A 15,881-nucleotide genomic window follows, 5' to 3' on the forward strand; every position below is an offset into this window, starting at 1 on the left:
CTCTCAACTGTGAATTTCTTTGCTTTTATTATTTGGTGTTACAACTTTAATGTTTTCTTAACACACTGTCGTTTTGGGTGGGTGAATAAGATGAATTCTGCATTTCATAATGAACCATTGTATACTGTTTGCATCATTTGTTTTCCTTTATTGAATGATTACAAACTTCAATCTAACATTAATAAAATGTGTGGGAGTTACTGTATGTGAATTAAGCATGGTGATGTCAGTGCATCCCTTTGGAATTTAAAAGATATTTCACTGTGTTATATCATATGTCTCGCAGTATATCAATTTTTATTTGCCATCCCTCTAGTGTGGAATGCATACTGTACAACCTCTTAAATTCTCAATATAGACATAATTTACACAATCTGTGCAAATGCCTGACTTACAGAAGATGGTATATACAAGATTTATATAAAAGACTAGTTTTTTTAAACAAGCAAATCTCTTGCATACAACATGGTCAAAGACCCAACTACATCATATAATTTCATTTTCTTTAAAAATCTGTAAAGCACAGGATGCAATACGGTGAACCTGCACTGAAAGGCCAGCTGCCTCTTACTTACACAACTACTTTAAAATATTCCCAGGTGATTTCCAGTGCAATGTTGTTCAACTTTTTCATAAAGATCACCTTTAGCAGGGACCAGTTTTTGCTAGTAATGGCATTGGTTGCTTAAGACCAAGACAAATGGCCATCCACTTCACTTTTACTTTTTTTGATTTAAATAGTCCAAACATTTACAGACTGTTAAGTGGTTTCTCTTTTTTTCTTTCCAATTCTATCTTGTTCTCCATATGGGTGCATAATCCCCATGTGAATCCAGACAAGAATACACTTATTTTTTCTGTATTGTTGTGAAACCAAGTACCATCTTAACACACTTTTCTCCCCAAATTGATTTAATAATGCACTTGTATTCTTCAACTAATTTTCACAACTACTGCAAACACAGGCAAACAAATTTATCTTATAAAAGAATTTTTATACATCATTAAGTATAACAACTAAAAACCACTTTGATCTCTTAAGTCAAAGTTTATGCCGTCTGGTGAATTCAACATTTTATTGTCAGATTTCAAAAAGTACTTTACAATTTATTTTCTAAATGCTTTTGGCCTTTTTATGTGGGGCTGCACTTCATCATTTTTCTTCTAAATACCTGCTTCTGAAGACAGAAACTTTGACCTCTGATATCATCACATTCCAGTGTTGCTTGTATACATGGATATCACCATAAATCAAGTTGTTTCTGTACTTTTATTAACTGTTTTCTTTTTCACTGAATCCTGGGCAGTATGCAGTGTAGAAAAAAAATATAATCCATACCCAAGTTGTTTTTCCCTGTTGGCTACCATATTATAGACAGTCACAGAAAACTCCCTAGCAAGTAGAACTATTTGCAAAATAAAGGCCAACATCCTATGTAGTTTCTATGTCATAGTTATGGGATATGTTTTAATGCAAACCTAATGTAATTAATTGTACATTCTTCTGTATTATGGGTCCAATTCTGCAGTGGAAGTAATACTTAGATATACAAGTAGTCAGATATTGGTTGGGCGAGTAAGGGTTACTAATATAAATAAGGCTTTGCAGGATTGGGCCCTTTGGAAGGAAAGCAATTGCCCAAATTTTGCTCTCACTTACACACTTTAGTTTGTTTGTGCAGGTGCAACTGAGGGTGGAAGTTGACTTTCTGCGGTTAAGCAAACAGTTCCAATTATTCAGGATGATTTTGACATTAATTAGGGGTTAGACTGTAGCTTTAACACCACAGCCTGGTGATTTGGAGATGCACTGCCCCAGGAGGAGCACTAGAGGCATTCAGAGAGGCACAGTGACTACTGGGGCTGCAAGCTGCACAAATGTGGGTGAAGTAAGTGGGCTGCCTGGAGCACTGTGAGGGATGCTGGAAGTGGACCCTGAGCAGCAGCATGAGTGGGGTAGGTAATATTTGCTTGCTCCTCTGCATATTTTTGGGGGTTGCTCATAATCTGAGCCTAAACAAATAGGGCTCAAGCCTGCAGTCCTCACTTAAGCAAAGCACTGGTCCCACTGGTTTTGATGAGGATGAGGATTTCAGCTCTAGGAACAGGCCTACAGGGTGGACTGAAAGAAGAAAAAGAAGTATTGCCCACGGGCAAGTCTGCAATACAGCACTCATAAGAATGAAAGAAACAAGAGTGCTTGGACTGAGGAGTATAGATGGATGTGCGACGCCCCTCCCCAAATGCCACTGTTAATTTTAAAAAGGGAGCGTGAGGGGAGAGAGTGGGAGAAAGGGCAGCTACTATCTGCACCACTTGAGCCTGAGGAACAATGACATTGACTGTAGATTTAGCTAATTTCCATACATCAGATCACGTTCAGCACCCGTGTGCCAAAGTCCTATTCTTCAAGTCTGTTGAAATATCACTTTCCGAAACATGTGTGCTAGCATTTGGCCAACATCACCACAAGATCATTTTATTAACTGGTAGCTCATTTCATAGACTGCTGCTCATGTTGCTAACATATGCTATTCTACCATTTACTGCTCTATAATTACAGAAGTGATATGAAAGAGATACACAAGACTTAATTTTTGCATTAAATACAATTTGTTTAGATCTAGGAAGGAGACACAAATCTATTCACTCAAAAATTCACAGAAAAATTAGAAAAGTATTAGGAAGATACCTTAACTTTTGAGGGGACAGCGTACAAAATAAACATGTATTCATGCTGAGTTTATTGATTAACTTGTGGCTAAATCCAGAAGCTCTTTATTCTAAGTCAGGGAAAATCTTGCCCCCACCTCTATGGGTATGTCTATGCTGCAGTTCAGACACCCAAATCCGTGGCAGGGCTGTTTCATTGCAGTGTAGACTTCCAGGCTCGGGCTGGCATCCGTGCTCCAGGATCATACAAGATGGGAGGGTCCCAGAGTCCAGCTCCAGTTTAAGGCTGGGAGTCTGCACTGCAATGAAACAGCCCAGCACCCCGAGCCCACGTCAGCCATGGATTTTTAACTGCAGTGTAGATATACCCTATGGGAACAGGAGGCCCCACATACAGAGCACCTAGCGAGTTTCTTCTGCACAGGGGATTGAAGGGCAAGAACCGAATTTTAGGAGACTGCATAGGAGTTGTGACCCTCTGACATGGAATCCAGCCCTGCTTGGACTTCCTTCATGCCATCATGCCAGGGTATTTGGGGAAAGGGACGTGAGGGGAGGATGGAGACTTAGCTGGAGTAACCATTATGGTGTGGATCACTCAGCCAATTAGGGCTTTGGAAGTTACTCCAACCCTTAAGATGGAGCAGTAGCTGTGGCTCAGCTTCCACTCCACAGCCTGGTGGGAAGGGGGAAAGATTCCTCCCCTCTTCTCAACACTAATATCTCCAACGTCTAGTCAAAGTTACTTGGGCAGGTACCAAGAGTAAGATTTTGCCCACAATGTAGGATTTGCCAGAGTAAATACTGAGCAAGGACTTCAGGACCTGGCTCTTGTTTATAGGGGAAAGGCCAATATTCAATAATAAATGAAACATGAAATGTTTTGCTTTGCTTCGTAAATGTTCAACATATTTCTGTTTTTCTCTTTTTTCTTTGGCTCTGCCCTTCACATTGGACTAGTTTCCATCTTTGCTAACAAGACTGACGAGCTGGACAGAAGCAGTGAGGCTACACACACAGCAGAGTTCTGGAAATCTCAGTCTTTGATTAAATAATAAGGGTACAAATTACAGTAACATGCTGGCATTTACATCTTCCATTTACAAATAGACCATGTGGGCAACTGCATTGGAAGGAGGAGGTTAGTCTTAGTTTTGCAGCAATGCATTGGTACTGAACTGAATCAAAAGAAGCTAATGATGGTTAGGATTCAATTCATAAGCAAGTTGGAATTTAAAGGAAATGTATAATCTCTACTACAAATTAATAAGCTACTGCTACAGTTTATTGAGCCACCACAATAATTTAAATTTTGAACTGCAGTAATCGTCACTGTTTATAAATTACAGTAGTTTTACCTATTCTTTAATCCAGTAACTTGGTTATTAAAATGTTTGATGCAGGCTATAGTGCATCTATCATTACTTTTAAAAGTTAATTAGATTAGATAAAAGAAATAATTAGATTTGCATTTTTATCCTCGTTTGAAACTTCCAAAGAAGATCACAACAGCATGCCTGTGGGCAATTAAAAACAGCATTCAGCAGTGAAATAAAAGGGAAAAGAGGGTCTGTTTTTCCTAGCTAATTCATGATTGAAGATACAATTACAAAATATTTTAAGGGTTTGCTGAAGCTGGGGGCTATTCCTAGACTTCTAAGCTTTGTTTATAACCCTCATTTTCTTTCAAGGGAGTATCTGATCCATATACCATGCCAATAGAGGTATCAAGTTGCTTTCAATGGCTTTATTTGGTCCTGCTCAGAGCTTGCAGGAAGGGGATCAGTTTCATGATCGATGATTTAAAAAAAAAAAAAAAAGGAATATTCCCTTGTTCCAGAATAGTAGCATGGTAACTGCTTTTTGCTTGCCAATGCTAAATACAGTTTACAAACAAAGAGAGACAATCTAAGACAGAGCAACTGGGGACCGACGACAGCTAGATTCCAGCTTTTGCCTTTTCAGCAAGCTTACTGCTAGGAGGTTTAACCCATCTCTGAAAGGCAATAAATGAAAGGTCCAGCTCTTAAAATTGGAGGTCAATTAGATACTTAATGATGAAGCATATCTTTAAATATATTTCTACTATTATTATCCTAGCAAAAAATTAATTAACCAGGTCATGCAGGCCATGAAGGCTAATGTGCAATGTAATTATTCCTGATCTTTAGACATGCACTTCACATAAAGAGATAGTCCTTATTCAGCTCACCAGGTACCTGAAATGTTAGTAGTTAATCATGGATAAGGAGAGAGATTTCTTGGATCAGCCTCTTAAGTTTTAAGTACGATTCAAATGATTCATATTCAAGAACAGCTTAAACAGTTGTCATTTTTATGTTACCATTCTTTTATTTGTTTACTATCATGGTAATCATGTTCACTCATTTTAACAGAAATAGACAATGCAAGCTTGTTGATATTAAGATACACAGCATGAACATAGACATTAAAAAACTAGAACACAATTACTATTAGAAATAATTTCTATGGTTCAGTTAAAGCAGAATACTTATAAGGGCAGAAGAACCCAATTTTTCTATGCAAAGGACACTACATCTGATTCAAAACACTATATTGTAAGGGCACTGAGAAGGGAAAGGGATGAAAGCACTTACGACCAAATTTTCAAAAGTGCTCAGTTCCCATTGTGACACCTACTGCCAGATTCCCAGAAAAAGTTCCGCGTCCATTGTACTGCGCCCAGATGTAGAAGCTGAGCTCTTTCAAAAATTGTGGCCTACATTTAGCATTCATTCCAACGATAGCTGCACAAGTCTGAAGTGACTCAGCAAAGGGCCTGGTTCCTTAAGTCCTCTACACCCGTTTCTTCCACGGATCTTCCAATGGATCTTCTGCATGCAGAATGCTTGAGGAATTGGGCTCAGTCTCCTCCTCCTCCAGCAGAGCATGGACAGACACTCAGCAGACCCGATCCTGCAAGGAATTGACTGTCTCCAACAAGTTTCTGAATTCACTTGGAGTTGAGGGCATCCAGCACCTTGCACAGTTGGGCCCATTATACAGAGTCAGACTTCAGCATTTCCATCCTGTGAATTCTCCCTTCTGTTTATGATGCATTAAAGAAGTCTTTCCTTAAATGGATTTTTCCCATATCCCCTAAGATGAGTTTTCCCAGCATAGCATATATTAATATCTCCCCACCCTACCCTGCCCTGGAGCAGCCTAGTTTTTTCCTACTGCTTTAAGATTTTGTACATTTTAGATCAGAAATGAATTTGGCTCAAAGAATATAAAACAGCTCAAAACCTGATCCTGCAGCCTTTGCTTGCCCTGAAGTCTTTCCTCATCTGTAAGTCCATGGAAATCAATGGGAGACTTGCCTGCCTTGGGCGGTGGGATAAAGGATCGTAACTGGGAACACTAGCTCTTCTAATTCTGAACTTCTCCTGTTGAAGGATGTTTATTGTCCACACAGAGAGGGAAGCAAGCTTCAGGGGGTATGAGTAATTGGGCTGGGGAGTAATAAAATATTGCACTTATTTGGAGCCTTTCATCACAGGATCTCAAAGCCCTTTATAGAAGTGGACAAAGAAGGGGAACCTCTCATGCTTTTTAACTACTAGACAAAACTACCTCCCCAAAATCCACCCCCAGAATCCTGAACTGACTGTGAACAAATACATAAATATATGAGCTCATCACTCCTAAGATGACTGTACTGGTTTTGCCTGCAATACTTGATATGTTTCTTGTTGACATGCTGTTGACAAAGCTGCACAATATATGATAATCAGGTATGGAGTGTGAAAATGGTCCTTGAAACGGATAAATGAAATAAGATGTTTGAAGTAATGGCAATTTAGGGGGGAAATAAGTGATTGTTTTAATGGATTCTTTTCACTTTTACTTATTGTTGACTGAAGTATAGTGAACCTCTTTGATTATTTCTAATTGTTCAAAGGATTACATAAATTGTATTCCTTAAATTGTCAAAATTATTGTTTGGAGACTATATGCCACAGACCTCAGAAGATTAGAGAGGTACACAGTGCATCTCATGTGATAAAAATATTCCATCCACAATCACTTGCCCCGGAATACTGCAGTAGAGAACATACTGAACTGATTTCCAAGTAGTTGGGCCATGGACAGACCTGTGCCCAGATGAAATTGACACCTACAATATTCACATTTCATAATCTCTTATAAAGGGGAGGACAATTATTATTTCACACCAGACACAGCAATATGAAGCATCACATCCTTCAGCCTATCCTTGGCCCAGCAACATATCACCCATTGCCAACAGTACATTTTCAGGTACAAGAAATGTAGACACCTAGTCTTAACAGTCTCAATCAACTAAATAGCAAGGAGATTCTCCCCATCCCCAAACCTACAATGAGCTGTAAAGGAGGCAACTAAGGCAATCGACTTCTATCACAAGGAATGCCTGAGTAACAAATCTGCAACAAAATAAGCAAGAACAAATAAACAAGGAAGAACCACTTGGCTGATGGCAACTGTGGATTATGTAGGCTAAACATCAGCTAAAATAGGAGATTTCCTCCATAAACCTAACAACTAGCATTCCTAGCAGCCCTCCTGAGAGACCACATGCATGTTTGATATGTCACATCCCCCACAACCCTAATAACTGACAGGAGGAGTCTTACAGGATGTTCCAGAGGAAGGCAAGAAGCCCACTGTGAGCCTGGCCATCGAGATATGGAGGAAAAATTCTTTCCCTGCCTCAGACACATTGATTAGATTCCATCCTATGCATATGAGCAAAAATCACTCTACAAATATTTCACATGCAATAGAACCCAAACCACTATACAAACATGGAGTAAGAGCACCCTATATCGGCCCAGCCTCCACATCTAATTGATCAATAAATATGGGGAAGGTCAAGTGGGAAAAGACTTAGCAGTCATTGAGGGACAAAGAATAGCCATTTGCTCCCACTAAAAGTCCTGTTACGCATCTTCATGTGGAGAGATGCACAAGGATTCAGACAATTACCAAGGATCCTATAAAGGAGAAAAAATGGAGGTGGAGGAGAGAAAGAAGCTGCACGTGACTCCCAATGCATTGTCAACTCAGGTCAATGAAAGAGGAAACCTTTCCCAAATCCAATGGAAGACACTACACCACTGGCAGAACAACAGCAGCCATAAAATTTCTGCTGATGGATTCCTGCTATCATGGCATCATGTATATAGGTTATAAGAAAGACGGTAAGGTAGAGATCCTTATTATTTTATTACCAGAAGGCAGCCTTAGAATTCACCTTTTAAAAATCATGGATGGAATCAGAATCAGAATTAATCCCAATGCAAGAAGAAATGAGACTGGGCACAAAAATAAAGCTATTCCAGAGCTATTCTCACTGTGTGAAAATTGCAGTCAGTTTGTTATTGGCCATGCTGCAAGCAAGTTAAGATTTCACAATGAGTCTCAGGGAAATCTGTCGATTTTCAATTCCGATAATGAAGGTAGCACCCAGCACCCAAATATTATTTGTTTTATATCGATATATTCTTGCAAACAGAGTTAGCATTTTCTCATTAAAGAAACCAGTGTATATGGGAACTTCCACCTTTTCTACCCCAAAAGGGCCTATACATTACATGAAATTTACAAATTTACATTACAGCCTCTTCTTTGTGTGTAGGGGGGGTTATTTGTTTGTTTGTTTTTTCTTGGTAAGTTCACCAAAAACTGACGAGTGCAAAAAGAAAATTGTTTCTGAAAATATGCCAAGAATTGTACCCATAACCCATTGCATTAGCAGACAAATTATATGTGGACATAAGCACTATAGACTAGGGTATGAAAATCCTCCTAAAACTAAAATACATTTGGTTCTTGCCCTACTTTGACCTCTCGGAGGTCCCTGGCAGGTTAGCGAAGATTCCTATGGCATTCTACTGATTGGTGATCTACCCACAATACTGTTCAGCTGGAATCACTTGGGAATGCGAGAGAGCCAGATAGTAGTATCCGGAAGGTTTCCAAAAATCTCAGAGAAGAGTTAATTTTTTTTGGACTGGGAATATGAAGGAAGATTCTTCCCATTGAAGCCAACCATGTTCTGCCAGATAGATAGAAAAAATGACTTTTGCTACACCACCACATTTTCCCATGTCTGTGTATCCCACTTTTCAACAGAAGTAAAAAACTCTTGCATAGCTCTTTCATGAATTCTGAGGATAGCCAAAGGTGACTGAGGAGAATATGCTGTGGGATGGTGGGAGTGACCAGGGCAGTCCAATACCCTATGCCAAAGATGATTCCCCCATTCCAGTGCTTTAAAGGCTCCAACTGTCATAATTTGACTCTTTCTGTGCCAACAAATTCTACTGATACATACACTTCTAATTAGGAGTAAGTGTTTGTATGCATTCAAGAGATTCCTTGAATGGTCTCAAACTGATGCTTAATATGTTAAACCCCATTCACCTTAAAAAATGCCAGGACCTATTTTTCCTAAAGTAACATGATTCTCTGGTCTCTTTTACATTTTTTAAACCATTTAAGTTATGCTTTACTTTTAGCTCTTCTGCCAATTCAAGATGTTTTTTATGTAATAAACTAATGAATGGTTTTCTAAAACTAATGTTACCTGTTCTGCAAGACAGGGGTAGAGAGGAATATGTAATATTTATTTGCCTCAAGTATTTTTATACTCTCCTTCCCCAAAGCACAACTAATAGAGTGACACACAGTCTTCTTTTCAAAACTACATTCAGTCAAGAAAACAATGAGGACAAAGTTCTGCACTTCTGTTGTGCCTTTCATCCCACGGTGTCAGCGTAGTTGACAAATGTTAATTAAACCAATTAAAGTCCAAACAAAATAACATTGTGATATTTGCAAAGGGATATGCAAACATATTGGGGTGAGGATGAGGAAAGGAATAAGTGCCCCTTCTGCCTACAGAGACTGCTGGATAGTAGGGACAGAGGCAGGTGGCTCTCACTGGTGCATCTGGCTACACAACATAAGCAACAATACAGCAGGTGACCAGCCACACAATAGCTTGTCAACAGCCAGGATGCAAATTTAAATAGAAGAATAGGCCAAAGGAAGGCTTCTGAGCAGAACGGGGAAGAGGGGAGGATGACACAGTGGGGAAATCCACACACCAACACCACCTGCAAATAAAGTTTGACTGTCCACCTCTATAGACACTCGAGAATCTACTTGTACATGATCAAGCTAGAGACTGTGGGTTCCACTCAGCTACAAGGTTGCCTATGGAGTGCACCAAAAGGCATTGTGGGTCATGGTGCACCAGCACGCATTTGGATATTAGGCAAGATATCAGAGCCTGGATACCTAGTTTTGTCTCAATAGGTTTGGGGAATGCTGGCATTTCAAAGGCTATCTTCCTGCTCTGTAGCTGTTTGTTTTGGTTAATGAAGTTTCAGATGTTTTCTATGGACTGTTTTCCATAATAATCTTCTCCTTATAAAGCCAATTCTCTCTTTGTACAATAAAGTAATCTATAAACAATAACTGAATCTCTGTTTCTCCTTCATGGTGTGTAAATCAAAATGATTGCAGATTCTAGAGTTAAATGGCAAGATTTAAGAAATAATTCACAACTTTCAAAAAACCTGCTTATTAACCAAAAGCAGTTTCCATCAAAATATTGTTGACAATTATTTTCAAAGACACAGAGACCCTCTTTGTGGGGGTTTATGCGTAAAGCATGTGGTTGTTTTATCTTAAATCCTTCCCTCTCTGTAAATGGAATTTAAGCATAATCAGAAGAGAGCAATAAAACACACTGACCTGAATTTGCTGCTGCAGTAGATTAATTTTGTGCTGCTGTTGCAAAAGTTGCTGTTGTTGTCTTGCAATCTATTAGAAATAAATTTTTCATTAAATTAAAATAGTAATGTCCAAACTTCAATCTTATTGAGTGAAAACAACCTCTGAGTTATTCTTCATGATCATTTCAAACAGTTGTTGTTTTTTTTGATTGAGCACCATTTGTTAAGAGATACCAAAACACTGCAAGGAACATTAGTGAATGATATTTTTTGAGGTACCTGTATAAATAATAGAAACATTTCAAACTTAAATGTAACATCAGACCGTAACTATCCAGTAAAACTTATGTTCTAATACTAAACACTTAGGCCTCAACTCAGCAAAGCACATAAGCATGTCCTTAACCTTATACAGGTGTGTGATTCCATCCCTATCCACAGGGCTTAAGGTTAAGGACATGCTTCATTGCTTTGTTGAACTGGGGCTGTATGGAGTGCTTCAAAATACAGCATAAAAGGGCAAGCATCTGCCAGTCTTATTCACTTTGAGTGGTACCTTATTCCCTAGTAGGTCCCACTGCCTTAAGTGGAACTGCTCAGTGAGAAAGGTGCTACCCAATGTGTAAAAGTGGCAGAATCTGGGGCTAAATAATTAATTCTCAGAAGAACTCTGTGAAATATGTGAATATTATTGTTCTCCTTTTTATCAACTGGGCAAGTGAAGGTGCCAGGTTAGGGGTCTGAGGCTCCTTTTCCTTTACATGGATTGAGAGAAGCAAGTTCATATAGCAATGGGACAGAGTGCAGAGAGGCTTGTGCAGATTGACGGGAGCCATCCCAAGATCTCTTAGGGCAGAAGGAGATGGCCCGATCATCTCGGCTGAAGATGTATTTTTGAGCAGAAATCTGTGCAGCAGGTAATGCAGACCAGCATTAACTGTCCCATTGTTACATTAACTTCCCATACTGCCGCCGCAGAGAAGCCAGGAGGAGCTGGGTGAGCTACTGGGACTGCTGTCTTGGAGGGATAACTGCTCAGAAGATCTGATCAGGGATTGAATCTATGTTGCCCAGGAAACCCAGCCTCAGCAATCCTGGTGACTTCTCTTTCTGCTAGGACACCATCCTCCCATTCCTGAGGGTCTGAGTCTCACCCTGTGACTCATTTCTCAAGTATCATTTCCCCTCCTATAAATATTCCTTGGGAAGGGGGATGATCAGGCTTTTTCTGAGTTACTTCTGCAAGAGTCAGTACCACATATAAAGTCTGAGGTACTCAGGAGTACCTAGTTCCCAGTGTGTGGGAAGAACACTGCTCTCTCTCGCTCTTCCCTCCTCCCCCGATATAGTACATGATTCTACACACGTGCATATATTTCAATGTTGGGAAAGCTAAGAAAATGGGCAGTAGAGATATTTTGAAAAAAAAATACAGTAAATGCTGTGAGGGTGATTTTGGAACACGACTGCATTTTCAACTAACTTTAGTGCAAAGTATTCAGATCAATTGCGTAATATGCAAACAAAAATGCGGTATCTTTATGCACATTAGGAGAAGGCAATAGTATAGCACAAAATGATCAGTTTTAGGTTTCTTTTTCTTTTGAAATTGCAGGATATGAAAAAATATGCATTTATTTCATTGCTACAGGAAAAAATCATCCCTGTGCAGGGGATGAGTACAAGATTTATGCACCACATAGAGTCCCAATTACACCCTCAAAAGAGGAAAATGATGTCCACCAGTTCCTGCAGCTGAGAGACAGGATAGTTAGCACAGGAGCAGAATCAAAACCCACTTTCAGGGACTGCCAAACAGTTGCCTACTAATGGGCTCAAACTATCTTTATGGGCATGATCTCCTAAGGCTAAACTCCCTGTGAAGTCAATGGGAGTTTAGTGAGTGAGGAATGAAGAATCAGGCCCTCTCCTGCTACTTATGCAACTAACTCAAACAGGGTCCTGCAGTAGCTAGCAAGGCCTCCTGTAGAGGGGGACGGTGTGTGACTAGATAACATAGCAGGGGTGGCTCATGAGCTGCATGCGACTCTTTTACAGTAAAAGTGAGGCTCTCAGAGCCCACCCTGCCTTCCCCCCATTCTCTGCGGATCAGGCTTCTGCCCTGCAGCGGGGTGGTGGGGTTAGGAGCTTCTGCCCAGCAGGCAGGTTTGCTGGAACAATTTTTATAGTGGGGGTTCTGAGAGCCATTGAACCAAACTGTAAACCCTGTGTATAATGGAAACCACTTCAAGCCAGGGGGTGCGACAGCTCCCCCAGCACCCCTAGTTCCAGCACCTGTGCCAGCAGGGAGGGGGGCCTTGGGGCTTCAGCCTTGCCGGGACTAGGGGCTTCAGTGGGAGCAGGGCTGAAGCCCCAAGCCCCCCCAACCTCACGGGCCTGAAGCCCTGAGACCCCCCAGCCCCACTGCAGGACTGAAGCCCCAAGCCCTGGCAGGCGCACCCTGGCTCTTGAACTTCTGAAGATTGTTGTATGCAGCTCAGAGGGTCAGTAAGTTTGGCCACCCCTGTAATATAGGGACAGCTGCCAGGATCTCAGAGTGCCTGGTTATTGTTATAATTATGATCACCAGTACCGCCTATGCTTAGAGGGGCAATTGCAGCTGATCCTCTTTACTGAGACAGTTCACACATCCATATGAATGCTTAAGTACTGTTATTTTAATTAATGATGGAAGCATGATGCCATTTCACCTTAAAGTTGTATTACATCTTACTTGATGCATGTTCGCAAGTGGACCTTTCAAAATTCAATCCACAGTGGTACTCAAATCAGCTCAAGCAAACGTCCACTGCCCCCACCACCCCCAAATCAGATTCAGAATGAAAATCGTACACAGTGATTTCTTTCTGACTGTTACACAGCTACTGGATCCTATGTTTTGAACCATTCTGAATTGCTGGTGATCTGGCCACTCCTCTGCATCCTAAGTTAGTCAGGGCAGTGTTGAGGGCTTTGTTTGGCTTGTGCATGCGGAGGGGCTAATTTGCTAGAGTTCAGATTGCTGGTGTACAGATCGCTGCATCTCTAAGTACAATACAGTAGCATTTGAATATTCATTTCCTGATGGAAACCAACAAAACTCCACTATGCATCTAATATTGATGGTTCCTCCTAAATGGTATACTGCTGTAATGGAAAATGCATAGAAAACACGACAGTGCAATTATCCTAACATAGGCTAGATGTATAGGCTCGACACAGTGAAGTATGATACATAAGCACCATGTGGCTCAAATTCTGAATTTTATTTGCCAATCGGTTGAGCTACATGCTCGCTTCATTGAGCATGACAACCTAGTTTTAAGTGTCATTTAATTTTCATTTTGAAATATAATTACAAAGTGTTCACTGTAAGATATCACTCGTCTGCAAATGTGTCAAGATTAATTTGTGCTAGCTTATTCACAAGTGTCAATAGTTAATTACTGTGTCATCTCTGGATGGCTAAATGACATTCTAACTTCTGATTTTTTACAGTGTTCCTTTATGTTATTTTCCATTAAGGGATGAGTCCATATTCCTACATGTGGGCAAATATTCAAGCACATAAAATACCAGACGTCACAACTCATTAAAATCAACAGAGCATATATTGCGCTATATAACCTATAAAATACATTTAACTGAAAAGATAATTCTAGTAATAATGTCAGATTCCTAAAAATTGCACATTAATTTGGATCTGTCTGACCTAATGCCTAGGGGATTAGTATATGGGATCATTGTTAGATTTTTATACTACAAGACAAGGACAGCTCTTTTGAACAACTGTGTTTCTTAAAGATATTATTTGCCTTTTCTCTGTAGACATTCTGGTCTCTCAATTATGTACTTGTTTCTTTGATTGTTTAGTTGTCAGAGAGAGAATTAAAAAATTATGATAGCGTGGCTCACTGATAACTTGCTATCCTTCATCACATGAGTAGCAAGAAATCAAAATCTATCTACTGAGGTTAATTGTAGGAAAGAAATGCTTTGAAATTCCAAATACCACTTTTCCTCAGTCTCCTATCATATTTTTCCCTTTATGAAAATAAAAAAAGCAATTCGTTATTTCTATTGGTTACAAAGGAAGATAAGCTCTTTTAATAAAACTGATGAAAGGAAACACCAAGCAGAACAATGTTTATTATGAGTTTTTAACGTTCTGAAAGAAACATTTTCACAGATTTCTTTCTTGGAGCCTCACCTGTTCTTGCTGTTGGCGAGCAAGGTCCATTTGCTGCCGTTGTTTTTCAATTTGTGAGGCTGCCAGCTTTTTCTGTTCATCATGGGCAGCCAGGAGCTGCTCCCGTAAACTGATCAGCTGGGTGATCATGGTAGAGAGCTGTCGCTCTTTTTCTGCCAGGCTTTCTGGTGTACCTAAATGAGGAGGAAAGATACATTGTGAATATCAGGTAGACAGCAGTTATTGAACAATATTCACAAAGAAATTGGGTTAAGTACCAAAGTGCTTTTTCCAAGTGGCAGCTTGAACATATATTGTACTAGAAATTCTTTAAAAGATCCCAGCATGCAGCCTTGCTATGTTCCAAGCAGTAGGGCACGTTACAACGATTGTGAAGCGGAAGCGCGATTGAGAGCAACTATTTCTTTTTTGTGACAAGAGTAATTAATTATGTACTCTGCAATATCAAATCTCTCTTTCTCTTCCATCTAAACCTTCCCAGTGTAATAACTACTTCATGTACTACCAAATTCACATTTTGATTAACATAATTTTCCCTCAGTTGTACATTCTGAAAAAAACAAAATAAGCAACAAGATTCTGTTTAATAAGGACAGCAGTTTAATGCTTTGTGGGTCATTTATTTAAGACGATTTCCATCCATAGGTAGCATGCTGTAGGAACACTACAGCATGTGGGTCATTTAGGTCATTTACTGTCATTTAGAAATCATGGCAAAGGTAAACCTTTGTTATGGAACAAGTATACAAGGCAAGCTACACTTGTAGCCATTGAGAAATGGCTCAACCTGAGAAAATACTTTAAAAAATTCTCATTTAACTTTCAAAGTTTACTGTGTAGAGCATGTTTAATTAACATGACACTATGGTACATTTAATCTTTATGCTAATGGTGCTTAGCAGTCTGTTTATGGGTGAACTGCATGGTTCTCCTAGTAAAGAGTTCACGAGCCTTGTGTTAATCAAGCCAAAAAATATGCTAAATATGAACATTTTACTTTGGCACAAGTAATAATCTCAACCTACTGCACTTGAATCACACAGGTTTCTTTCCCATGTGAGCATCTCAGATCCAGAGTACTATAATGGACAAGTGCAGTGAGAGCATAGTACAGTGAAGGGACATTGGGAAGCAGAACTGCTATCTTCTCCTGGGAAGAAAGCTCCAACTGGATTTGGAGAAAGTGAGTCTTGCCAGGCCCACAGAATAACCAAGAGGTGGGGAGCAGGCCAACCAGCTCAAGATTC

At 39.8% G+C, this 15,881-nt stretch overlaps 1 protein-coding gene across 2 annotated transcripts in view; it reads right to left on the reverse strand.

Annotated features, from left to right (window-relative positions):
* The window catches only part of SOX6 (SRY-box transcription factor 6), a 385,937-nt gene that overhangs the window by 157,990 nt on the left and 212,066 nt on the right, over positions 1–15,881 (reverse strand). For both annotated transcript variants that reach the window (XM_045016229.1, XM_045016227.1), the window contains 2 exons: positions 14,635–14,807; positions 10,444–10,512 (listed from right to left, as the gene is read on the reverse strand). In XM_045016229.1, the coding sequence (XP_044872164.1) occupies positions 10,444–10,512; positions 14,635–14,807 (242 nt within the window). The remainder of the gene's footprint in view (positions 1–10,443; positions 10,513–14,634; positions 14,808–15,881) is intronic.

The sequence above is a fragment of the Mauremys mutica genome, chromosome 4 (assembly GCF_020497125.1).
Source record: "Mauremys mutica isolate MM-2020 ecotype Southern chromosome 4, ASM2049712v1, whole genome shotgun sequence".
NCBI lineage: Eukaryota > Metazoa > Chordata > Testudines > Geoemydidae > Mauremys > Mauremys mutica.